The sequence below is a fragment of the Felis catus genome, chromosome B2 (assembly GCF_018350175.1).
Source record: "Felis catus isolate Fca126 chromosome B2, F.catus_Fca126_mat1.0, whole genome shotgun sequence".
Taxonomy (NCBI): domain Eukaryota; kingdom Metazoa; phylum Chordata; class Mammalia; order Carnivora; family Felidae; genus Felis; species Felis catus.
The window spans coordinates 122,677,300-122,703,440 of record NC_058372.1 but is presented as its reverse complement, the minus strand read 5'-3'; the positions used below and the strand labels follow the sequence as shown (position 1 = coordinate 122,703,440).

The 26,141-nt window shown below is 41.3% G+C and overlaps 1 protein-coding gene across 11 annotated transcripts in view; it reads left to right on the top strand.

The window, feature by feature from the left end:
* The window catches only part of MAP7 (microtubule associated protein 7), a 178,779-nt gene that overhangs the window by 109,748 nt on the left and 42,890 nt on the right, over positions 1 to 26,141 (top strand). For 10 of the 11 annotated variants that reach the window (XM_023254429.2, XM_045058102.1, XM_023254426.2 and 7 more), the window contains exons 2-3: positions 4,497 to 4,592; positions 12,376 to 12,453. In XM_023254429.2, coding sequence (XP_023110197.2) covers positions 4,497 to 4,592; positions 12,376 to 12,453 — 174 coding nt within the window. Of the gene's footprint in view, positions 1 to 1,284; positions 1,319 to 4,496; positions 4,593 to 12,375; positions 12,454 to 26,141 lie in introns of those variants that run through there. The other variant, XM_023254433.2, reaches the window with a different exon arrangement.

Here is a 26,141-nt window from a genome sequence, read left to right as displayed (position 1 = left end):
TGTGACTCTTGATCTTGGGGTTGTGACTTTGAGCCCCACGTTGTGTGCAGAGATTACTTAAAAATAAAGTCTTTAAAAAGAGAGGGAAGAAAAAAGAAGGAAGCTCCATTTCAGGTCCTCAGTTGTTAATCCCTTCTGACCTGGATGGTGCTCAATCTCTGACTCAAATCTGTCACTTCTTTGGGGCGCCGGGGTGGCTCAGGTGGTTAAGCATCTGGTCTTGATTTCGGCTCAGGTCATGGTCTCATGGTTGCTGGATTGAGCCCCGCGTTGGGCTTCACGCTGAGCACGGAGCCTGCTTGAGACTCTCATTCTCTCTCCCTCACCTGTCTCCTTCTGTCCCTCCCCTGCTCACTCTCGCTCTCTAAAAAAAAAAAAAAAAAAAAAAAAAAAAAAATCTCAGAAAACTGTTATCTCTGTAAGTCCCAGAAACACTGAGGATTACCTCTTCCGAAGGAAGCTTGTATCCTAAAACCCATACCAACAAGCCTGGCCTACCTGAGGGCCCCCAAGAGGTGTGATTGTTAAAAAAAAAAAAAACAAAAAAACTCTGAAGCCAGCAGGTGAGTCAGACTTTGCACCCCAGGACCACTGTCTTAAGTTGACACAAGTTTACTGTCCCTGTTGGTGCTGGGTAAGCAAAGCCCTGGAGACACAGAAATCCAGTTTCCCACATTTGTGTAGGGAATAAGGAGAGCGCCAAAAAATGCTTTCTACCATTTATGGAGCCTCGTGGTGGGCCCGGGGGTCTCGTTAATTTTCACAGTCCTGAAAGTAAGTATCGTCCCTCTTCACATATGGTAGGTTAAGATGGAGAGGTTAAGTTTGCTGAGGATTCACAGCCCATTTAGGACACAGCCAGGTCACCTGACACCAAAGCACATACCGTTTCCTCAAAGCTTGCAAACACACTGCTACACCACGCAAGTGTTGTGAGTGTGGGGGGCCCGGGACCTCCATGGAAGGGGGAAAGAGAGAAAAGGAATGGTTGTTAAACACCTGTCGGTGTGCTAAGCCGTATGGCAGATTCTTAACATACATCTTTTCCATTAATCTTCCCAGCAGCCCTGTGAGTAGGCAGTATGCCCCCCACCCCGCACACACACACAGACACTTACCTACTCAGAGAAGTCAAGAAACTTCCTGAATATCACCTGAGCCCAGATCTGTTTGACTTTATATCTTCCCTCTTATCACAATAGAGTGTCAACCAGAGAGGTGTTTGGAGAAATAAGAACTCTTACAGCGGTGGAAGGGCAAGACTGATAGAAAAGCAGAAAGATAACCTAAAAACTTCAGATGAATGTCCAGCCTACAGGTTAGACATTAACAGTATATAATCTTGGACTAAACAGACCATTTTTTAAATTACTTTTATTTTACTAAATTAAATGTTGGTTTTTCATGCACATAAACATTTTTAAGATTTTAAATTTGTCTTGTTACAAACAGGACTCAGAAAGTCTTCTGGGATAGAATGAATAGGAAGTCTTCTGGAGTAGAAATGAATTACTGAGATTTCAGATAGTAATAAAGAGGGCAGGCAGATAGATGTTCAGCTGGAGCAGATCCAATGGAAGTCAGATGCAGATAGATGGGGATTTGAGTAACCAGACCTCCAGTTTGACAGAAATGTATTTTTTACATTTGAATTTCAAGATAATAAAGCAAGTATAGCCCTCCCTCCCCCACCCAGAAGAAGCTTTTTATTAGTTATTATTTGGAATAATCACTTGGACTGAACATGTGTTTCAGCCTTTTTAATCTCCTTCAAAGGAGACTGTTATGTAATATTCAGTTAGGAATGATGCCTATTGTCAGGACCTGGGGACACAGCAGATAGGCAATCACCAGAGAAAGATTAAATTATGTCAGATATAGTAAGGCAAGAAAGAAAGAAATACGTTTGAAATATATTCTAATCAAATCATTCTAAGTCCTTGTCAGTTAACTAAAAATAATAAATAGAAGATCCTTAAAAAGCTTACTAATTAAGGCTTTACTTCCTGAGTTCTGGAGGTAGCTATATAACAAAAAGAAAATTATAATCCTAGGACTCCAAGTATGTGTTGCATTCTGCTTCCTTCTGTTATGTTACTTAACAACTAACTTATTTATGAGCAATTTTAATAAGATTAACTTGCAGAATAAGGAGAAAGATTGTTCTATACACAGTAAACAACAAAGGTTCCAAATACAGTCATTTTTTTTAATTTTTTTATTTTTAGAGGCTATCTCTAAAGATGTGAGACTAGAGGTCAAGACCGACCAGCATGGGTTTCACCTGCCACATGGTGATAACTGGCAACTAATTCTTGGCAAGTGGGATGAGAGGATATGTTGCAGCATTAAAGGAGCCAACCTACTTTCTGATTTCCCTTCCGGATCAGTGTCAGGGCCTGTGTGTCAACTATGTACAGTGTTGCTCTTCTCCAGTGGTAGCTTGCCTGGTAAAATTTCTAGTAGCAAAGTCCTATCAGAAACCACTGAGTGAGGCCTTTTGCTGTTTAATTTTTTGTTTGCTGTCTGCTCGTTTTTACTGTATCTTTTATAGACCTTTCCTTGCAAATAAAGCAAAGGAAGCTTAATAAATAAGACTTCAGTCGATCATTATTTGTGTTTTAAGCTGTTATTTGAAGTAAACAGATCAAAACTGGGCAATTTTAAAAGAGTTGTGTAAGATAATTTTACTATTTAGTCTCTGATTTTCCACAGCTAACACTATATGTAATTAAAAGAGAGCCACAAAAATTTGGTGCATTCCCCATGTAGATGTCAAAGGTAAATTTAGGGAATTTATTTTCTTAGTGATTTGTTTTTAATACACCTTGAGTATAGTTTTTAAATTTAGTCTTCTTGAAGCATAATTATTATAGCACCTTTTCAGTTTAAAAAACTCTTGGGCAAACAATTCTTGTTTTCTAGATAGTGTCAATTTCCTCAGCCTCATGGAGAGGGAGCTAACATGTAATATGTCAGGGGACAAAGGCTGCAAACAAAGCAGGCTTAGGTGTGCGAGGTGATGAGTGGTAGGGGTGGTACTTTAAACAATTCAAGAATGGGGGGTGCCTGGGTGGCTCAGTCAGTTAAGCATCCAACTCTTGATTTTGGCTCAGGTCATGACCTCACAGTTAGTGGGATCGAGCCTCACGTCAGGCTCTGCGCTGACAGCACAGAGCCTACTTGGGATTCTCTCTCTGTGTGCCCCTCCCACCCTCAAAAATAAATAAATAAATAAACTTTGAAAAAGTATAAACAATTCAGTAGAACTCTAATGTCATATGTGAGCAGAGACCCAGAAATCCACCTGCTTATTTGAGACAAGAACATTTCAAGTCCACTCAAAGGTCTGCGATGAACTGAGTATCACTAGAGCGGAGTAATTAAGAGGGAAGGTGGCACAAGGTAAAGGCCAGACCATATAGTACCTTCTGCGCCGTGGTGGAGACCTTGGGTTTTACTCTGAGCAGAGTGGGAGCTGTTGGAGAGTTTTGAACAGAAGAGTGATGTGACTTGTGTTTTAATGGGATCACTCTGGCTGCTGAGATGAGAATAGACTAACGGGGGTCCGTGGGAGGATCGGGGAGACCGGGTAAGAGGATATTGCAACCACACAGGGAGGAAATGACCATAAAGCTAGCAGTAGAGGTGGCAAGATGTTTTGTAAGGTTGAGCCGAAAGAACTTACTAAACAGATTGAACGTGGGGAGTGATAGCAAGAGAGGAGTCAAGGATGAGTCCAGGGTTTGGGGTATGATCATGTGGAAGGATGGAATTGCCTTAATTGGTGGGGAAGACGGGGCAGTGCAGGTTTTAAGGCAGAGAGTAGGAGGCAGGGAAACTCACCGGCTTGGTTTTTGGCATGATTTGTATCTGAAACAGTAGCAGACATCCTTTAAATATCCTCTGAAAATACATTAAATAAAGTAATATGGGTAAAGAAAAAAGAGCAATATATTTAAAGTATAGGATCTATACTTGATATAAGCAACTACCTGGTATTTCTCCTCTTCATTCCTTTCCTAGAATACATTTCCCTTAGTCTGTTTAATAATCTTTGTTGTGGAACTTTTGTCAGAGGCTTTTTCAAAATCCTGGTGAATTGTATCTCCTGGTTCCTTTTTGGTGACCTATATGTTCTTGGAATTTTGGGGGTTCCTAATGCATGAACTTTGTAAGAAGGAAGATCAGAGACTTTGGATAGCAGTCATGCCTCCACATGGTTGCTTTATGTATAAACTGGGACTACCAGGGTAAATGATTTCATGGGCCCTTAACTTGCCACTTCTATAGGATTGGTGGAGCTGTGGCCATTGATTTGGGGATGTGTCGTTCCCACTGAACGGGCAAGAGTTGTAACGGCTTTGTCTTTTCATTTCCTGAATCTAGCCTAGTACCCAACACAAAGGTTAGCAGCAAACGTTGACTAGGTGAATGTTTCTGAATAAATTTTAAGAAACTAAATATGTCTTTTCTCTTTTGTCTCATTCGTATAGCACCTGACAGCTACAAAGTGCATGATAAGAAAACCGCCTCCAACCGGCCCTCTGCTATTTCAGGACAAAATAGCAACTACTCAGGAAATAAACCAGGTACTATACATCGTGTTTGCTGTAGAAAAAAAAGGTTGTCCCTAAAGCCTTAAGGCATTGCTAGAATTTAGGAGCTTGGTTGTGGTTCTGCTACCAAAAGACACACACTCATACTGGCTTGTATAAGTCAGAGAACCTCTTAAAGCCTCGATTTTTTTTCTATTTAAAATGGAGATTCAAATACATGCCCTGCTTATCTCTCAGAATCATTTTGACAGTCGGTGAGAATGATGTGTGTGGGTGCCTTGTTTACTGCCAAACAATGTATAAGAGGTAATCATTTTACTATTCTCTTTTGAAATGATGCATATGACACAATTTTTTTGTATCTATGTGCCCAGGTACATTATCGCATATCTTTTTTGTGACATTTTCAAAAACCATTTAAGGCAATCTTCACACGTAGCAAAGCTGGTCTAGAATTATCTTTTTGTTCCCTATTCCCTGCAATGATTGTACACCTACACAGTAATTTCATTTAATAACCTGTGATTCATGGTCTGTTCCATTCAGTGATACAAAGAAGCAAAGAGTCTGTAAACATAAAGAGTTGAATAGACGATGAAGCTGCTTCCAGGTACCCAGCAGTCATTGTGTGGTCCTTGGGAGAGACCTATGTCCAGTCTGGTGGTAAACAGTAAGAGGAGGGCAGAGGCCCAAGTACACAACCCACGAGGGCATCAGAAACCTGCTTCAGGCAGCATCTAAGACTGAAGTCACTCAAGAACAGTGAGAATCAAGATGGAAATAACTCTTTCTAGTCTCAACGGAAACATTTTCCATTATACCTAGTTTTGTTGTAGGGGGTGGGGTCCATGTGGGAAAAGATCTTAACAGAGCAGATGACTCTGGCTTGTTACTTAGAAGAAGGACAAATATACAGTGCTGTTGCAGGTATTGCATGAGCAGCCCTTCACAGGAAATGATGTGTATGTAGGTTCAACGGAATTTTAATTAGCAGGCTGAGATTCACCGTTTCATCTGTTTACCTTTTCATCCATTCATTTATCCACCAACCACTCAACCACCATCTACTACTGATTGAGTAGTTGTTCTGTTCCCCGGGACCATGAGAGGCACAGGGTGAGCAAAACAGGATCCCTGTCCTCACAGGCCTTATTCTGGTAGACTTGTGTTCTTGTACTCAGGTGAGGATCCTTGTAGAAGCAGAGCCCTTTAGCATGAAAACCTCGTTTGTTTTACCGTGGGAATTAAACATAGCTGAATGGTAGGTGCTGTTGTCCCCTTGCTTTCCCCACCAACCATCACTTCTAATTTCTACCATTCTTTTTACTGTGGAGTTTATGCTTTTATGTCTTGATACCTTGTTTATTCATCTGGTGTTAGCACTATCTAAGCACTAAGGGATTTATTATTAAAAAAAAAAACATAGGGGCGCCTGGGTGGCTCAGTCGGTTGAGCGACCGACCTCGGCTCAGGTCATGATCTCACGGTTTGTGAGTTTGAGCCCCATGTCGGGCTCTGTGCTGACAGCTCAGAGCCTGGAGCCTGCTTCAGATTCTGTCTCTCCCTCTCTCTCTGCCCCTTCCCCGCTCATGCTCTGTCTCTCAAAAATGAATAAACATTAAAATAATTTTTTTGATAAAAAAAAAAACATAATCCATACCCTCTGGTTGACAGTGTGATGGAGTAAACCAGTCTATGAATAGGTCATTCTAACACCGAATTTGCAGTGTGATAAGAAAGAGATGTAGAGTGCCTAGAGACTACAGAGGCCAAAAAAAAAATCTTCCCACCTCAGACGGCCATGTCTTTATAGAGCCATTTGATTTATATTGCTAAAGTCAATGGGGCGCCTGGGTGGCTCAGTCGATTGAGCGTCTGACGTCGGCTCAGGTCATGATCTCGCGGTCCCTGAGTTCAAGCCCCGCGTCGGGCTCTGTGCTGACAGCTCACAGCCTGGAGCCTGCTTCAGATTCTGTGTCTCCCTCTCTTTCTGACCCTCCCCCATTCATGCTCTGTCTCTCTCTGTCTCAAAAATAAATAAACGTTAAACAAAATTATATTGCTAAAGTCAAGTTAAATGAGGGAGACATTTCATTTCATATTATCTTTTTTTTTCTTTAGTATAGTTGACACACAGTGTTACATTAGTTTCAGGTGTATCACATAGTGATTGGAAAACTCTACTAGTCACGCTATACTCACAAGTGTCGCTACCATCTGTTACCATACAACACTGTTACAGTATCATTGATTATATTCCCTTTTATCCCTGCGACTTCTTCCCTCTGTAACTGGAAGCCTGTATCTCCCACTCCCCTTGCCCATTTTGCCCATCCCCCCCCTCCCCGACCATTCAGATTAGACCTTTTAAGCATCATGTGTCTGCTTTCTTGTATATACAGATAAGCAGAGGTTCGTCAACGGGTCTCATTTTTAAAACAACCATGTTATTTTCTTTAGTATCTCCAAAGGATGATATAAGAGATTTCATGTTGGATGATGAGGCTTGAGTAAAACCTTTAATTTATGGGATACAAGTCATGGGAATGTCTGTCTAGAGCAGTTTATTAATTTTCATTCTCCAGAACTTGAAAAAACAGTAAAGTATGTGCTAAATTTTGGGATATTTTGAGTATTGCTCTCACCTGATATGGGCATCCTGACCAAATGATTTCTCAGAGTCTCTTTTATTTCAGTAAATTTTAGTTAAATGTCTTTCCCTCCTTTACCTTCTGATACTTAAAATTCATTGGAAAAGTCTAGAACATCTCTTTGATGTTAATAACATTCAGATTGTTAATGTTTTATCTTTAAAACGTGTATGGAAGGCACTTGTGGTTTATAAGTGTGAGCTCACAATGTCTCGTGTTCTCCAGAAAAGACCAGTATTCTCAGCTGTGAATACTTGGACCCAGACCAAAAGAGACCATTTGTAAAGTCATGGATCTGTCCATGTCTACAAAGTGGGAGCTGGCTCTTCAGGACTCCATCAGCTGCCTCCAAACGACCCAGAGTGTGACCTAATCAGAAGAGAACATGTAGTCTCTTAATGCACTATACATACCTGAGAAAAGCAGAAACTCAAGTTCATTAAAAATTCCTCTTAATTCCTATCCCTTTATCACCCTCCACTACAAGTCCTTAAAAGAACCACTAAAAATTTCATTACTGTTTATAAATCATTTCCCTCACAGAGGAATGCAGGCCTTGGAATCTTTCAGGCCTTCCCTGGCTGCTACATCCTGCCATTGTAATGGCTCTCCTGGTGCCATGATGTGCTCAAGGGCACGGACTGAGTGAGGGATGTGGCTTTAAGAACTAGCTCCAACACTTTGCTGTGCCGCCTTCCTTTTCACAGACGTTTCCCTCCACTTTCTCATTTGGAAAATAGGCCTAATTCAATTCGTCGTTGAATGAACACATGCTCTGCTAACTCATGGAACTAGCGTGAAGAATGAAACAATAATGTGTATGAAAGAGCTTTGTAAAATGCAAGCCCTGATGAAGTTATCTACCGTGTAAAGAGTAGTTGTTCAGATGGAAGTCAAAGCTCTTGAGAAAGCCTTGTCAGAGCGAGTTGACTTTCTTGATCTGCGAGAGTCACTGAGTTCTAGTTTGTGGTCCAGGCTTCTACATGTCATCGAAGACAGGATATCCACAGCACTCCCTGTCACACGTAAGAGTGCCCCAGTGTGGGCGGCCACCCTGCTCTTGAGTCCTCACAGGCAGGAGGTTGAATGCAGAGCGCTCCTTGCTGCGAGCGGACTCACACGGACACTCTGTTGCTCTTACCATTTTGCCTTCTGACCATGTTAGGTCAATCAGGAAGCAGTGAGAAAGTTCATGCTATTCATTTACTTTCTGTACCTTGATTTCGTTCCCGGGAAAAGTGATAGGAGGATGGAGATGAGAGGGAGACAAAGAATCACAGAAAATGCACTATTTACTTAGAATTATTCGATTAGTTGTTGTCCTTTTTGGAAATCTATCTTTAAAGATATTTTTTATCAGTTTTTGGTTATTAAAACTATAACTGCTAGCATTTATATTTTTTTTTAAGTCTGTTATCAAATACAAGATAGCTGTTTGTTTGCCCCTATTGGTGCGTGTTTGTGGAAGTTTAAAGGCTCTGAAGATTAGCTAAGGTTGTTTGCTCATTCGTTCGATACTTACTGAATGTTCTCCTTTCTGCCAGGTGTAGTCCTGGGATTGGGAATAAGCCGTGAACAAAACCAACAAGGCTCTGTTCCTCCCCACCCCCGTTCATAGCCATCTTTTATCTGCCATAAGTATTATTGGCATCCTAGCACCAAAGTGACTCTCTCTTGATGTAATCAAAAGGATGGAAACAGTTTAAACTGAATGCCTTTTTCCCTCTACAGTTTCACATTTGCTAATCCCAGGTTCCTAAACCAACCAGAATCATCTAGCATATCACAATCACTATTCCCTACTTCTTTACTTCCTCAAATCTGATCCCCTACTGAATAGTGATTATCATTTCAGCCCTGATCTCAAAGATCAGTGGGAATCATTGCACTCGTAGGCATTGGCCTTATTTATAGGGATTAACTGGTATATTTGTGCAACTCCGTATACGACCTTGTTTCTTATAAATTGTGTGATCAGGCAGAATGCAGTTTGTTACATGTGGGAGCATAATCTTCATATGAAATGAGAGTATAGAAACCACCTCTTGCAAAAAAAAAAAAAAAAAAAAAAAAAAAGCACCTCTCACACTGCTGTTTTCCAAAAATGTATCTAAAAGGCAAGTATTACAGTTCATAATTGGGTTATATTGATAACCAGTTATTGATTGGGGGCTCTCAGAATTGGTTTGGGTAGAAGAGGGTACATGAGGGTAAGTGCATGTCCCATATGGTGTTATTAAAATCTTCTTTCAAAATTTTTTTAAAATTTTGCATGAAATTTGCACGTACTTGAAAGTAAGCTAGCAACATCACATCCTTCATATCGATAGATTGCCTGTGACAGAATTATAAATGCAATTCAAAGTAGTTAAATTCTTTTTTATAGACTTTCTGTAATGTGCTTACACGTCTTTTTTTAGTAAAGTTGATTTTTGAGTTTTACAGTTATATTTATGAACAGGTACACCTCATTGTTTAAGGAATATTACTAAAGTGGTGAGTTAATCATTAGAGATCTAACTTCACTTTGACTTGTGCTTAGACAGCTCTTTTTTTCAAAATGCCATTTGTCGTGCTGTCATTTCTTTTCACCAAAAACAAATGACAGTAAAACACCCCTGTGTGTGGCCCTTAACAAAGTGCCTGAGCAGGAGCTCACATGCCCATTTTCAAACTTCAGAAGTAAACCTTTTGGGGCCAGGAGCAATATTTTCTTATATAAAAAATGTTTGAGGGGCGCCTGGGTGGCTCAGTCGGTTAAGCGGCCGACTTCGGCTCAGGTCATGATCTCGCGGTCTGTGAGTTCGAGCCCCGCATCGGGCTCTGTGCTGACAGCTCAGAGCCTGGAGCCTGTTTCAGATTCTGTGTCTCCCTCTCTCTGACCCTCCCCCGTTCATGCTCTGTCTCTCTCTGTCTCTCTCTGTCTCAAAAATAAATAAACGTTAAAAAAAAAAATGTTTGAAATCTCATAAATAATAAGCAAATCTGATAAGTCATTATAATAATAAGTAGGACCTACTGAGGGGTCCTTTTACCAGTTTTTAAAAATCATACTTTAAAACAACAAGGGTATAAAATGTCATCACTTAGTCTTGCTCATGATTCTCACTGCCAGGTTTATGCAGGCTCCCAAGGGGTCTTTGTACAGTTTTTATTTCCCCTAGATGTGCAAATTCTGTGCCGTTTAGGAGGCCTGTGGGATATAAAGCCTTTAAATTTGTTGATGAAGTGCTACCATGCTGTCTACAGTATTGCACCAGTAAGCTTCTATTTTTAACATGAGATCTTAAAAAAATACGTCATTTTAAGAGAAGAGAAAATAAACCTGATTTTAAGGTCATTATTCTCATCAGCATTGTTATTATAATTTTGCTTTTTTATATAGTACCAAAGTGAGCCTGTTAGTGTAGGTCTGTGCTGGGAAGCTCCCAGCAGCGTCTCACTCCAAGTACAATCCAGAGTCCCTGCCAGGACCAACGAGCCCTGTGCCTTGGCCCTTGCGTATCTGGCCCCAGTGCTCTCTGATCTCACTCCGTTCCAGGCTCTTCGATCTCCCCATTTCTTACACACATTAGGTACTTGTGGCCACAGGGTCTTTGTGCCTGCTTTCCACCTCCTAGAACACCTGCACAGCTAGCTGTCCCTTCCATCAGGACTCTACACGTGAAAGTTACGATCTCTTGTCTAAAATGCTTAAACATACCCTTCCTGCCATATCACAGTCCCCTTTCTTGTTGTCTCCTTAACATTTATCTCAATGCAACATTCAATATATTTTTCCCTTGTTTTCATTCTGTATCTCTTTTCTTTTAATTTTTTAAAATCTTCATTTATTTTTGAGAGAAAGAAAGAGAGACAGTACAAGCAGGGGACGAACAGAGAGGGAGGGAGACACAGAATCCAAAGCAGGCTCCAGGCTCCGAGCTGTCAGCACAGAGCCAGATGCAGGGCTCGAACCCACGGACCATGAGATCATGACCTGAGCCAAAGTCAGACACTTAACCGACTGAGCCACCCAGGCACCCCTCATTCTCTCTTTTTTATCCTTGTTATCAAGTTTCCCTGAGTAGAATGCAGTTCCCATGAGGGCAGAGATTTTTGTTTTTTGCTTTTTGTTTTCCTGACTGCTTTCTTTTCAGCACATAGAACAGTGCCTGGTGCATAGTTGATGTTCAGCGTGTGTTCAGTGAGTGAATTAATTTACTGAAGCTTGTGGGCGAGGCACCATACGAACACCATTTCAAGTGTTTCATCGAATTCTTACAGTGATGTCAGATAGGTTCTATTTTTATTCCATTTTATAGGTAATAAATAAAAATCCATGAAACCCATGTCCTACATAACTTGAGACGTAGAGAGGTAGGTATCTCAGCCAAATTTACATATTGAGTGAGACACAGAACAGGAAGTGAACTCTTGCGTGTGTGACTTCAAAGCTGGGCTTCTTACATCCAACTGGTGAACATCTATCAGTATTCACTGAATACTATATTCAGTAGAAATTCACTTAGGATTCTGTTTGCTGTTGAGGAACAGCCTTCTTAAAGCATAAAAATGATAGAAGTTCACTAGCTTAGGAACAACAAAGCATCGTATATATTGTTGGATAGAAACAGGCAAAAGGCTACAGTTATGTCATGTTTTTACATAATGGGTTTTTTGGTTTTTGGCTGTGTGTCTTTTTTTTCTTTTTAAAACTTTTCCCCCATTTTTGTGGAGGTAGAACTGACATATGCCACCCCGTACATCGAAGGTGTGTGGCATAATGATGTGACTTAACCTATATTGTGAAATGATCACCCACCCCAGTCAGGTCAGTTAACATCCATCATCTCCTATAGATATGGGGGTGGGAAAAAAAGGTGTGTTTTTTTTTTCTCCTTGTGATGAGAAGTCTTAGGATATGTAATCCTATTCTCTTATGTAATGTCTTTGAACAGAAGAAAAAGACATTACATAAGAGAGTATATCTTGGCGTAGATCAATGCTTGGAAGTTCTCAGAAAAACGATGTGATAATAAAGTGTATCACCGGAACTATAGCCATCTATGGCAATTGTTGTTAAGACATCGTGATGTTTTATCCATCGAATTTACTGGACCAAAAGCTATTTAGCAGTATCAGAAAATCTGCTCTTCTCCTAACGTGTTTGCTCTCCTTTTCAGACCCTCCTCCCGTGCTGCGGGTTGACGACCGGCAGCGGCTGGCCCGGGAGCGGCGCGAGGAGCGGGAGAAGCAGCTAGGTATCCATCCCCCAGCCCCCGTCCGGTCCTGCGGGGACGCCGCTGTGCAGATGTTGCTTTTCACCTCCGGGCTCAGGGACGCTTCCCGTTGAGCCAGTGGCCATCACTGTAACAACCATGCGTGTCTTTACGAGTTGTACAGAGGGACGTGAAACACAACTTAGTATGTGATGGAAACATCGGGCTAAACTGTAAGCAGCAGTAAAGGCCAGGCCAGGATTGAGGTCGTTTTCCCTTTGTTTCTCATAATCACGGTTTCATGTGGCACCTGAGAGAATGTAATTATAAGAGGCGTGAGGGCTCAGCTTACATTTTACAGCGTAAAAAAAAAAGCAAACAAACCAAGGACAGTAAGCTTATGGTTCTTTTTTATGTGAGCAGTCACGAGCACACGCACTGCCAGGGCACTTCCTGCTTTCCGTGTGAAAAAACTGCTGCTGTTGAATCTATAGACAGAGGCTACCAGCACGCTGCCAGGAAAAAGGCAAAGCCTCCTGCTGAGCTGTCTGATTTTACCTAAGGTCGTTGTGAAAGGTTAGCAGCTATGGTGCTGCCACGTAATCACCCGGAGAGCTGCGTCCTGACGACTGCCTTACCAGGAAGCCAAGATAAAGCGCTATTGTCTCCCAGAACTTTGAGCAAGGATGCCAGTGCCCACTCCCCCTTTACTTTGATGCCCATTTATGCAAAACTGCTAAAACAGGATACTGTCTTTACATCCCTTGGAAAGATGAAATGCCTGTCAGTGCATCTCAGTGTTTCCAGAATGTCTCTAATTTAAAACTAGAACTGACTGAGGTTGCCACCATGTTTCCAGGAGGTGACCCATGACTTTTCTAGAGTTCCACTGCATTTTGTAAGAGTTCATGTTTCAGTTGGAGAAGAACCCGGCACCTGTCCCCCATCTTTTCCATCGTTCTTATTCACAAACCCAAATTTGGGAGATTCACTGCAAGCTGATTTTCAAGTCTGTTGATGTCATTTAATTCTTTCTCTCCCTTGCCATGATGGTCATGCGAGGTCAGTTGTTTTCCTGCCAAAGTCTTTTCAACACAGATTTCAGCAACGTGGTGGGAGGGAACGAGCTCTGCTGCTTTTCTGTGCCTCAACTTTCCACCCAGGCTTGAAGTGCCTTGTCCCTGATAGGCTTCCTGCAGGCTGGTGGGTTCCTGGAGGGCAGGGCTGTGTGTGGCCATCAGGCTCGTGCTTTCCCAGAAGCACTCTGCAGCCTGGGTATCTTCCTCCTGCGTGTGATGCCCACCGCTCCCTGATTCAGGTCGGCTTGACAAGTGGATCAGAACAGAGGAAATAGAGCCAGCGAAGCAGAAAGAGACTCCAGATAAGCAAAAAGAAGAAACTGCCCACTGCTCTGGGATGGCTGGTATTGCACTCTGTGTTTGGATCCATCCAAGGGTTAGCACTTGAACCCTCTCCCGTCTCTGCCTGCTCCAGCTGGGTCAGGTCTCACCCTATCAGATCTCTCCTTAGACTCGCAATGTGGATTTCTTTCTGTGTGAGAAGTAGCTCCATAGTGTCAGGAGACTATTCTGTTAACGATTTAAATCCCATTGCGAAGTAGCTTTTACACATTAACTCATATCTTTCTGTTTGAGTGTGTGTTTCAGAGCCAAGCACTATTAGTTTTTTTGTGGAAAGCATGAACAAGCTGGCCAAACAAAAATGATTTCACTTCTTATTCTATAAAGTTGTGAGATGTATGGCTTCGGACTGCACACTCTGCAAGTTGCCTAGCTTTGTATACTGAGTGGCTCAATTTTTTTTTTTTAATTTTTTTTTTTTAACATTTCTTTATTTTTGAGGCAGAGAGAGACAGAGCATGAGCAGGGGAAGGTCAGAGAGAGAGTGAGACACAGAATCCAAAACAGGCTCCAGGCTCTGAGCTGTCAGCCCAGAGCCCGATGTGGGGCTCGAACTCATGGACCGCGAGATCATGACCTGAGCTGAAGTCAGACGCCCAACCGACTGAGCCACCTAGGTGCCCCTCAATTTTTTTCTTAAGATGTAGACCCAATTTCAATTCATATCCACAGGACAGAACACGACTCATTAATTTATAAATTCAAAAACCTTATTTGCCAGGTACTGTGTTCAAAAGACAAGGAGAGATTAAGACCCAACATTCCAGGGCTAGTTGTAGTGTAGGGGGACGGGGGATAAACCCACAGCAATTATAATAGGAGGTGGCATTGAAAGGGTGTCACGTGCCACTGGAGATTCCCACTAGAGGATGTAGAGGCGCTATCCCGGAAGATAGAAGAGGCAGAGACTGTAGAACAATGATACAGGAATAGGCGGGAAAAGGTATTTGCTAAGAGTCTGACCCATCATGCTCCTTAGATTATATGATATGGGTGAAAGTCATTTTCAGATGATTGTATTATCCTGTTACTACAACTTCACTTTTTTGGTGAGGTAGCACATAACATACATAGTTTTTCTTCTTATCCCTTCCGTGTTCAATAAATATCATGGCTTCCTTAATTCTGATCTTCTTGTTGTTGAAAATCATAATTTTAATGAAGTGTATCAGTCCTATATTTAATGAAATATATCAGTCCTTTTATTTTTTATTGGCATTAATTGCATTTTCTTTCTAGATTGTAAACAGTGACTTTTTGCCTAATTTTTTCCATTTAAGCCATCATAGCAGCAACTAAATCTCGAGAGACTCTCTTCAGCCTTCATAAATCTACCTGTAAACATACATGTGCGCACACATACATACGTTTGTAAAAGAGTCCTCTGAAACCTAGCATCAAACTTAAATTATGCCTTACAATATATAAGGATTTTTTAAAAATCTTAAGTGCTAAAAATCAAAGGGCACACCTGAGCAATCACCTTTAAACTGTGCTTTGCAAAAACTATAATGACAGTAGAATGTTAAAAAAGAAGGGGTGAGGGGCTGTCACTTAATAACAGATCTCTGGAATGTGGTAGCACCAACTGTTACCAAGCTTTCAAACTTTAAAGCTTTTCAAGTTAAAAAAAAAAAAAGAAAAGAAATGGAATGCATTCCATAAGTTCCAACAAAGCAAAGTTTAAAATGATTGGTCATTCAGCCTGATTATTCACTGTTAGATGTGGGTTGAAATTGACATTGAAATCGTTAAAGACTTTTGTTTTAATCCATGTTTTTAAAAAAGCAAGGTAGAGAGGGAGAATAAAGGTCTTTTTGTTTTGGGTGGCATGTCATGTTTGTACTATTTTGCAAACAGGGAGGACCTATTAATAACTTTCTGTGGGTTAAATCTCTGAGTCATGCTTTAATGCTTTTATGGTAGGATTATGTCATGTGGCTTGTTCTTTCTACATTATCCTTCAATTTATAACATAAAGCCAGGTGTAATTCTTCATGTTTGGGACTGTTCTGTCCATTTGGTTGAGCACATGTACTCTGAAAGCTTTATTTTTCTGTCTTAAAAGCTTTATACATGAAAGATCTCCTCAACCACTCTGTTTCCTGATTCTGTTCAGGCCATTCCTTCAAACTCCCCTCTCTTGACTTCTGCATCTTTTTCACCATCTCTCCTCTAAGCTGTAATTTTGTTTTTTCCCAAGGGGAAAAGAAATTCATTTGTTCTCATTGGTTTCGACTCTCCTTTTTTGATGATAAAGAGTTCTTCACGTTCAGCAGCTCATAAGGCTGTGGATGCTTCCCCCCCCCACCCCTTACCTGAACCTCAGCTTCTGTATAACTAGCTTGTTCGTCAACTTTCATTCCCAAACTGACTCCTCTAGGTGATTCTTGTGTCCTGATCAATTGCACCAGTATCTTTCTGGCCCTAAGAAATCATTTCTTTCAGCTTTTTTTGGTACGTGTGCTATTGCTGGAGGCACTGGCATCTTTCTGAGTACCAGTCTTAGCTTTTGGATCTTTTGCATAATAACACATTTTTCTCTTCCTTGCTGGCCCAGTGCTGGGCACTACTAGTCTCCACCTCAGGCCACTTGTGGTTATCAGTGGTTAGCCAGACTCAGCCTAGTCTTCAAGCTGGAGCGTCAGCCATCTCAAGCCTAGTATGTAGGTGGAAGTTGCCACGTTCTCTCTGTCCCTCAATCCAGTTAGTCGTGAGACTAGCTGACGCTGTCTTCAAAATGAATCTCAGATCCATGCCTTTAAATTTGCTGCCTGTGCTATTATCCTAGTCCAGGCCTTCATAAACTTGTGTCTTCATCACCAAAATCATCTCATAGATGTTATTTCTCCAGCTGTGTCACAGTTAGCACCACCCCCTTTTTTTGAAGACTTCCTGGTCTTCATTGGCTTTTCCTGTTTTGGAAATTCGATCATTTTCTCATTCTGTATTATCTTTTGCATAACATCATATTTTTGCTAGCATTCTAATGCTGTTGTTTTTTAATGTTATTATTTTTGAGAGGGAGAGAGAGAGCATGAGCAGGGGAGAGGCAGACAGAGAAGGAGAAACAGAATCCCAAGCAGGGTCCACGCTGTGAGCACAGAGCCCCACGCAGGGCTTGAACTCACAGACCAGGAGATGATGACCTGAGTCAAAGTCAAGAGTCAGGTGCTTAACTGACTAAGCCACCCAGGTGCCCCGTTCTTTTTTGTTTTTTTTTTAATTTTTTTTAATATTTATTTATTTTGAGAGAGAGGGAGACAGATTGTAAGTGGGGGAGGAGCAGAGACGGAGGGAGGCAGAGAATCTGACGCAGGCTCCACGCTCTGAGCTGTCCACACAGAGCTTGATGCGGGGCTCGAACTCACGAACTGCAAGATCATGACCTGAGCCAAAGTCAGATGCTTAACAGACTGAGCCACCCAGGCACTCCTGGGTGCCCCATTCTAATGCTGTTTTATGCTCTAATGAACTTTTCCTAGTTGGATTTTATATAACTTCCTGGTTGCATATATTTTAAACTTTTAAAGGCTGTGACCATAGTTTTCTAATTCTTTGTATCCCAATACGTGGCACAGTACTAATTTTAAAACAGACATATAGTAAATATTTGCTGATGTTCCTTACTCTGTGGTCTTTCATGAAATACTAATAATAAATAACAGTGGGCCAAACAACATTCTACTCTGCATTATCACATTAGTAGCAAATGGGCACCGTGGTTGTACTTTTTGTGTGGATCTGCCATAATTGCTAATGGAAGCTATTTTATAGAATATTTATTTTATTTTTACTTCATGGTAAGTTAGCTTAAGAGAAGAACTGAGAGAATCTAGAAAGATGGAATAGATAGATTTTCCTTCTGCCATAGCAGCTATTTAAGCATGTCTTTGATATGTCTTTGGTATTACTGTCAACATCCAAGCATGCATATATATTTTACTTACTTGTTTATGGTCTGTCTGCCCCCACTGGGATATAAGCTCCACGAGAGAAAGAATTTGTGTCATTTTGTCATTTTTTTAAGTTTGTTTGTTTATTTTTGAGGTGGGGGGAGGGGCAGAGAGAGAGAATCCCAACTCACGAACCGTGAGATCATGACCTGAGCGTCAAGAGTCTGACACTTCACTGACTGAGCCACTCAGGCGCCCCATTTTGTCATTTCTGTAGCCCAGTACATATTAACAGTGCCTGGAAGCATTGGACTGTTGATGCTCAACCGTTGTTGTTGAATGTTCAACGAATAGTAAGCATATGCATGTTAACGTAAATAGAGGTGAATGCAGCAAGTGTACTGCGAATGAGTTAAGGCATCACCCACTTACCAGGTAATACCTACCCTTCTAATAGTTCAGTGAGACAAGTCTTAGATTCTTATTCTTAACCATTTTCTCAGAGGAACAAGGATACAGAGGTCATCTATACAATACTTGTGCCTTAAAACTATTTGGTTTTCAAATTTGCTATAAAACTGATAGCGTTACAATATGTTGACAGATTCAAGAGAGCACTTACAGAGATGTCTAGCAAGCGAATAGTCTTCTGCACTTGGGGAAATACAGCGTTCCCCTTTCTGAAGATGATACAGGTTAAGTTTGAAATCAGCATGAATAGTGTCACATTCCCAACTGGGGCTTTCTGGTGTTCTATGATATCATGAAAGATTATCAGAGAATTGTATGATTGATTCAGGTAGCTCGTGAAGAAAAATGTGAGCTTAGAAAACCTATCATTCAATTTATTCATAGTGGTTTTGTAGCTAAGTTCAAAGCTGTACAAGAGATCTATCATACTATAATATTGTTAGAAATCACATAGAAATCATATAGAAGATAATATAGAAAAGATTTTGGGGAGGGGGGCTGAGTGGCTCAGTAAGCATCCAACTCTTGATGTTGGCTCAGGTCATGATCTCATGGTTTGTGAGACCCAGCTCCACATCGGGCTCTGTGCTGAGAGCATCAAGCCTGCTTGGGGTTCTCTCTCTGCCTCTTTCTCTGTCTCTCTCTGTCTTCTCTCTCTCTCAAAATAAATACATAAATATTTAAAAAATAATAATAGAAAATAAAAGAAGCTTTTGACCTTCAAACAAACATCAGTTGACTTATATTTGAGTTTTTTTCTGTAGGTAATTTTATTCGACTTCTTTGCCCTTCCAGTCATAGCTTTGTATTTTGCCTTTTTTTTTTTTTTTTTTTTTTTTTTTTTAACCTCCCTGATCTCAGTGTGTTGTGAACGCAGGGACAGCACTGTTAGTAAGAGCATGGTCAAAAGATGAGCAATCATTTCAGCCTGACTTGAATGTTCATCTCAAAAATGTTGATGGGGGATTAGGATTAATTAGTAAACAACCAATAATGCTGTATCCATTAGAGTCAGATGCAAAGCTGCCCCTGATCTCACACTTCACTTTATTCCATTAGCACAGTCGGTGGTTTTGACAAGACTATCCACAAAAAGACATGTATGAATTTTGGGACAGCAGTCTTCCTAATCCAAATTGCTACTGGGCAGAACTTTGACAGATCTGTGGCTAATCTTGGCATCTAGTCTCTGAAGTGGTCACTTAATGAATGTAGTGTACAAAAGCCCGTAAGGCTGTCTGGCAGGCTATGAACAGCTAAGGGATCTGGATACACGTTAGTGGGAGGGAAATGGATGTGAGCACATACCACAGCAGCTCTATCATGAGTCAAGCTCAGGACTGGCAAGAATAAATGCTTGTTGCAGGATGGATTTGGTAACGCAGAGGCTGAAGCTCTAACATAAAACAAATGAATCATTGTGACTAAGCAGCCATTATTTGTTTCTCCAGAACTGACTTTGCCTTTGAGGCTGAAGATTAAAAGATCTTAAAATCTGAAAAGTGAGGGGCCTTGTAAATAGATGATGATAAAGGCTAAGAGTGATATGAGAAGATCAGGCTCTTCACATTGGATGACCAACTTGTCCCCAATACAGAGCAGGAGTCTGGTCCCTGGGAGGTGTTGCACATCACGCCCTTCCACATAATGGCTCATTGTTTGCTTGTAGAGTCAGACAGTCCAGAGATTGAATTCCAGTTCCACCTCTGACTTATTGTGAGACATCAGGCATGTGACGTCACTTCTCTGTGTCTCAGACTTCTTATAATAAGGTTAATAGCAGTGTCTACCTCACTGAGTGGCTGTGAAGATAATGCCTGTGAATCACTTGGTGTCAGCACAAAGTGAGCTGAAGACATCTCACCGAGGTGAAAAAATGAGGGTGGCAGACCATGTGATTCCACAGATACTGATTTAGATGCCTGGGATTGGAGAAGCCTCATGTTTCCCGGCTGGGGGAGACAGAGAGAGAGGGTTGTTTGTGTCTCCTGGTCCAGCAGGGTAGGGCTCAGTAGACCTGCCAGGTGAGGAGGATGGCAACGTTTTTTAAGGAGTAAAGTGGATTTGGGGTAAGGTGGTAACTAACTAAAAGATTCCAAGGACATCAGTTGATCTGTGTGCTTTAGCACAACCCCCACTTAATTTAGCAGAGGCTGAACACGCCTTGAAGCCTGGCCCTGAAGATAGAAAGTCATGGATAGTATTGCATTCTTCTATCAAAAGTCCTTCAGCCCATGTATAAGGAGGGCTCTTGGGTCTTCCACAGGTATAAACTGCTCCCCCAGCCCCTCAGTCCCATTTAGTTTTCTACAGTGTGCAGGGAGGAAGGCCCCTCAGGGGCGGGAGACCTAATTGTAATCACACACAGCTCCTCAAAGAGAAAAACAAAAATTGAGTCCTGGGAGTTAATTGGAAGAGATCTTGGAGATCATTTTGTACATACCCTCTAATTTGGAAGTCAGGTAGGTTGGCTAATTTTCCCAAAGTCACGCAAAATTAGTAGCAGAATCAAAGCCTGAACTCAGATATTAGCACTTGTCATCTTCTGATTCTTTATGATATTCCTGGCTATGCTGGTACCCGGTGTTAGCAGGCACCGAGTCATATCCTTCCATAGCTAAATGTGAAACCATCACAGCAGTTCTGTAGGTTTCAGAGATGACGTGATAACATTGCTCTACTCTCTGAATGTCACATTTTTCTTTTCGTCATATGGTAGTGACACCTGTACTTACATAGATGTAAGCCTGTTCAGGACCATGCTGCAGGGTGCCTAGGTGGCTCAGTCGGTTGAGCGTCCGACTTCAGCTCAGGTCATGATCTCAGGGCTCATGAGTTCGAGCCCCGCATCAGGCTCTATGCTGACAGCTCGGAGCCTGGAGCCTGCTTTGGATTCTGTCTCCCTCTCTCCCCGCCTCTCTCCTGCTTGTACTCTGTCTCTCCCTTTCTCTCAAAAGTAAATAAACATTAAAAAAAAAAAAAAAGGACCAGGCCGGGCACTAGATTGTTGAGTGACTGGAGCAGGGAGTCCATCCAGCCCACGAGTGTGCTGTCTGAGTAGTTGGTCCTACCTGTGTTCTTCCCATCAGCTGCATTCCCTCTGGGACAGCAGGGCAGGAATCCGTCTGCTTGTCATAAAGATTCGCTCATGATAATTATCTGTATGTATTGAGCTCCTGCTGTGTGTTGGCCCTGGGCTGAGCACTCCGCATGTCACCCTGAGCCCACCGAGACCCTGTCAGGAAAATGGCACCATAGCAGCTTGAGGAAATGAGACCACAGAAGTCACCACTTGCTCAGTGGCAGATGAATGGTAAATGGCAGGCCTGGGGGTGGACTCCCAGTCCTGTGAGCCCTGATCTTGTGCTTTATCCACTACAGGACTTTGCCTATCATTTTTGAATTCCTTTTAGTACAGAGTCACTGTGTGTTTCTAAATGGAGTCCAAAATGATGGTGGGTTTCTCCTTTATGTGTCACTGTCATACTGTTAATAGTGTCCCCTTTGCATGGCACTGATATATTGTTAGTGTCATTAAAGTATGATCCCGGTAGCAGCAGCTCAGGGGTGGAACTGATTTATCAATGGCCAGTGTTTCAGGGGCTTCAGTGGGTTTTCATTTTATTTTATGTTCTGATACCCAGAATCCAGGGAAAAATTAGAACTTCACGAGAATAAAGGTTAATAATACTATGATTCCTTTTTTGTACATGCTGTTCTTTTACAGAGCTGCCTCTATGAAATGAGTGATTGTTAATGACTTGAATGTGAAGAAATTGTTGTACTCATCTGCTCAGGCTGCCATGACGAAATACCATAGACTGGGGGGCTTAAACAGCAGATATTTATTTTCTTACCATTTGGGACACTGGAAAGTCCAAGATTAAGGTTCCGGCAGGGTTCACTTTCTGGTGAGACCCCTCTTCTGGCTTGCAGATGTCTGCTTTCTTCTCATGCGGTCTTTCCTCTGAGCATGAAGAGAGAGGGAGAGTGAACTCTCTGGTGTTTCTTTTTATAAGAATCACTAAGCCTGTTGGGTCAGGGCCTCACCCTTATGACCTCATTTATTTATTTATTGTTTAAAAAAAATCTATTTGTTATTTATTTTGAGGGAGAGAGCATGTACACGGGGGACAGGGGCAGAGAGAAAGGAAGAGAAAGAATCCCAAGCAGACTCTGAGATGTCAACGCAGAGCCTGACACGGAGCTCAATCTCACCAACCATGAGATCGTGACCTGAGCCAAAATCAAGAGTCAGAAGCTTAACCGACTGAGCCACTCAGGCGCTCCCCTTATGACCTCATTTAAACAGGATTACCTTCTATAGGCCCTGTCTCCAAATATAGTCACATTGAGCATTAAGGCTTCAACATGTGAATTTAGGGATGGGAGTGGGGGTGGGGCGGAGGAGGGCAAGTTCAGTCCATAGCAGTTGTTGATTATTTTCTTGTGTTCAAATCTCTCATTTCTGAAGGAGAAAATACAAGACTTTGACATTACTCATCATTTACACAGTGTTTTAAATAAGTAAATTAAATTAACTTTCTTAGAATAAATTAACTTCTACTTCTTATTAAATAATTGAAATATTTTATGTGCTGTCCTTCAATGTAAAAGATACATGATCTGTACTTGGTAATATTGCTAACGCTCACCAACAGAGTCTACAATAATACAAAAGTGTTGTTTGCTCTTTCACCATCGTTTGCCCCGTTCTCTTTGTAACTGTTTAAAGGCAAGATAATAGGATCTCCACTTCCTGCTAGAAAATAGAAGTAGAACTCAATTAGAGCTCAATGGATAAGGAAATATTATTCCTTAAAAAGATTATTTGAGGTAAAATTAATTATTTTTTATAACCTCTAGCCCTCTAGTGATTTATAGCACAACCTTAAGCACTACCTTTGATTTTCTGAATTGAAATCATAGTGATGATGATGATGATGACGACAACGACAGATTTGGCAATAATCGCTAATATTTGTTGAATGTTTAATAATGTTTAACAATAACATACCCTAAAACTATGTTAAGTGTAGTTCTTCTTTTACTCCTTACAGGAAACCCATGGGGAAGGTCCTATATTCAGCCACAGTTTACCCTGACAAAAGTGAGGCATTGGGAGATTAAGTAACTTGCCCAAGACCACACAGTTATGGGTGAATGAATCAGGAAGTAGTGCCCAGTGAATCAGGAAGTAATTATTAAGACTTTTAGATATGTTCAAGTTGTGAAAAGCACTGTGGTGAATGAGGGGAAGGGGGGAAAGCAGAGAAAACCTTTGCTACCTAGAAATCAGAATAGAAGAAATGCCGAAGTTTGTGGTAGATGTCGTAAGAGCAGCATTGACACCCCCCACCCCCCAGAAGAGCTGAAGCTCCTGCAGAAGACCTTGAGGGCAGTGTTCCTCCAAATGCCATCAGTAGACCACTTGGGACCACCTAGAATCTCTTGGGAGGCAGTTTTCGGGGCCCCATCCTAGAATTAATAAATATGAATATGAGGGTTGGAGCCCAGGAATTTGCGTTTTAACTACTATCCCCCCAACACACACATGCACACGTACCCCCTTCCAGAGGTGATCCTGAAATACATTGTAAGACCCCTGCCTTAAAGGATGGATCTGTTGGAATTAACAATGATGGCAGCTTTCTCAACAGGGAAACCATGGAAGCAAAGAGATGGAAGAAGCATGGGTTATTTGGGAGGTGCAATAAGGAAACAGGACTAATTAGAAGTAAGAGGCTCTTCTGGAAAGCAATGCAGAATAAGGCCACATAAGGATATTAAGGCCAAGTTTAGGTAGGACTTTAGAAATCAGTGGAGTTTCAGTTAAGTGAGAAAATAACCACAAATACTCATGAGCGAGAAAATAGCCTGATGAAAAACATGACTTAAGGAAAATTACCTGTGAATTGATAAATTCTTATTTTACAGATATATCTTACCGGTTTTCAAAAATATTTTCTTAATATTTCATAAGCATTTTTTCTTGTTTTGTCTTTTGGCTTCTGGGACATCTTATAGGAAAAGACAAGATGACGTTCATAAATATCCTCAAAGAATCTGAAGTTTTCCTCAACATGGGGTATAAAAGTCAAAGACTATATAGTTTGAAAGCCAAGAGTTAAGAAATAGATGGGTCTTACTGCCTGTATCCAGGCTTCAAGGTATAAAGCTACTTCTTTTTTCTGCCTGAGACCTTTACCCATTGCCTGTGGGAGTATAAATTGGTGTGACTTCCACAGAGGACAGTGTGAGAGTATCTATCAAAATGTTAAGTGTAGGGGCATCTGGGTGGCTCAGTCGGTTGAGCGTCTAACTTCAGCTCAGGTCATGATCTCACAGCTCGTGAGTTTGAGCCCCGCGTTGGACTCTGTGCTGACAACTCAGAGCCTGGAGCCTGTTTCAGATTCTGTGCCTCCCTCTCTCTCTGCCCCAACCCACTCGCATTCTGTCTCTGTCTCTTTCAAAAATAAATAAACATTAAAATAAAAAATTTTTTTAATTTAAGTGTATATTCCCTTGGATTCAGCAATTCTACTTCTACGTAGATATGCTCACATCTCTACAGAGGTTATGATAACACAATGTCAGTCAAGGTCTGAATTGGTAAAATACTGGAAACAACTAAGAAAATCTATCAATAAGTATTTGGTTATATAAAATAAGGTATGTTGGGGCACCTGGGTGGCTCAGCCGGTTAAGCATCCAACTCTTGGCTTTGGCTCAGGTCATGATCTCACAGTTTCATGAGTTTGAGCCCTGGGTCGGTCTCTGTGCTTGCAGCACGGACCCTGCTTGGGATCCTCTCTCTCCCCCTCTTTCTGCCCCTCCCCACTCACATTGTCTCTGTCTCTCTCAAGATAAATACTCTTTAAAAAATATATAAAAAAATAAAATATTGTATGTAGACAGTGAAATATTATACCGCCATTTAAAAGGTTGTTAGATTCATGTTTCACGTGTTGGTGTGCAGAGATCTTTAAGATCTATTTTCAGCGAAAAGAGCAAGATGCAGAGCAGGAGTGCCGTACTACAGTAATACATGGATTTTTACTTTTTTTTACATTTGCAGAAAAGGTAGAAGTGGAACATAAGAGGTTTAAGGTTAGAGGAAGACCTTCATTTTGCCTTTTAATATTTTGAACTGTTTAAGCTTTGACAAAAATCTGTCACTGGAAATCCACCTTTTTAAATGAACTAAAATGTGTGGTATCATTGAAAGTCGGCTAGTAAGGTATTCAGGAAATCCAAAAGATGTGTGCATGAGGGTATGTGATCACAGTAAATTCACCTTTAAAAAATGTTAGAATTATGTTCCCCATCTGTTACTTTCAATGTGTATTCTCATGGTGTTTATATTTATTCACTCATTTAGCAAATATTTATTGAGCACATACTATGTGCTTTTACTCCAAGTTTCAACATGGGCCTGAGACTTTCTTTAGAACCATTGGCTTTTAAAATTGGAAGGACTCTTGTTGGAAAAAAAAAAAAATTAAAAAAAAAAAAAAAAAGGGGCGCCTGGGTGGCGCAGTCGGTTAAGCGTCCGACTTCAGCCAGGTCACGATCTCACGGTCCTTGAGTTCGAGCCCCGCATCCGGCTCTGGGCTGATGGCTCGGAGCCTGGAGCCTGTTTCCGATTGTGTCTCCCTCTCCCTCTGCCCCTCCCCCGTTCGTGCTCTGTCTTTCTCTGTCCCAAAAATAAATAAAAAACGTTGGAAAAAAAAATTTTAAATTGGAAGGACTCTTGAAGATCAATTTCCGCGTCTTTTAGGCAAGAGAAAACTGAAATTCAAATGAACGTGTCTTGAGATCTCCCCACCCGTTAGTGGCAGTGCTGCTGGGAGAACCCAGTTCTCTCTGAGTAATGTCACAGGACAAACTCATCTTGCATCATCCTTGTTCTTTCACACAAGTAAAGTCCATTCAGATTTCC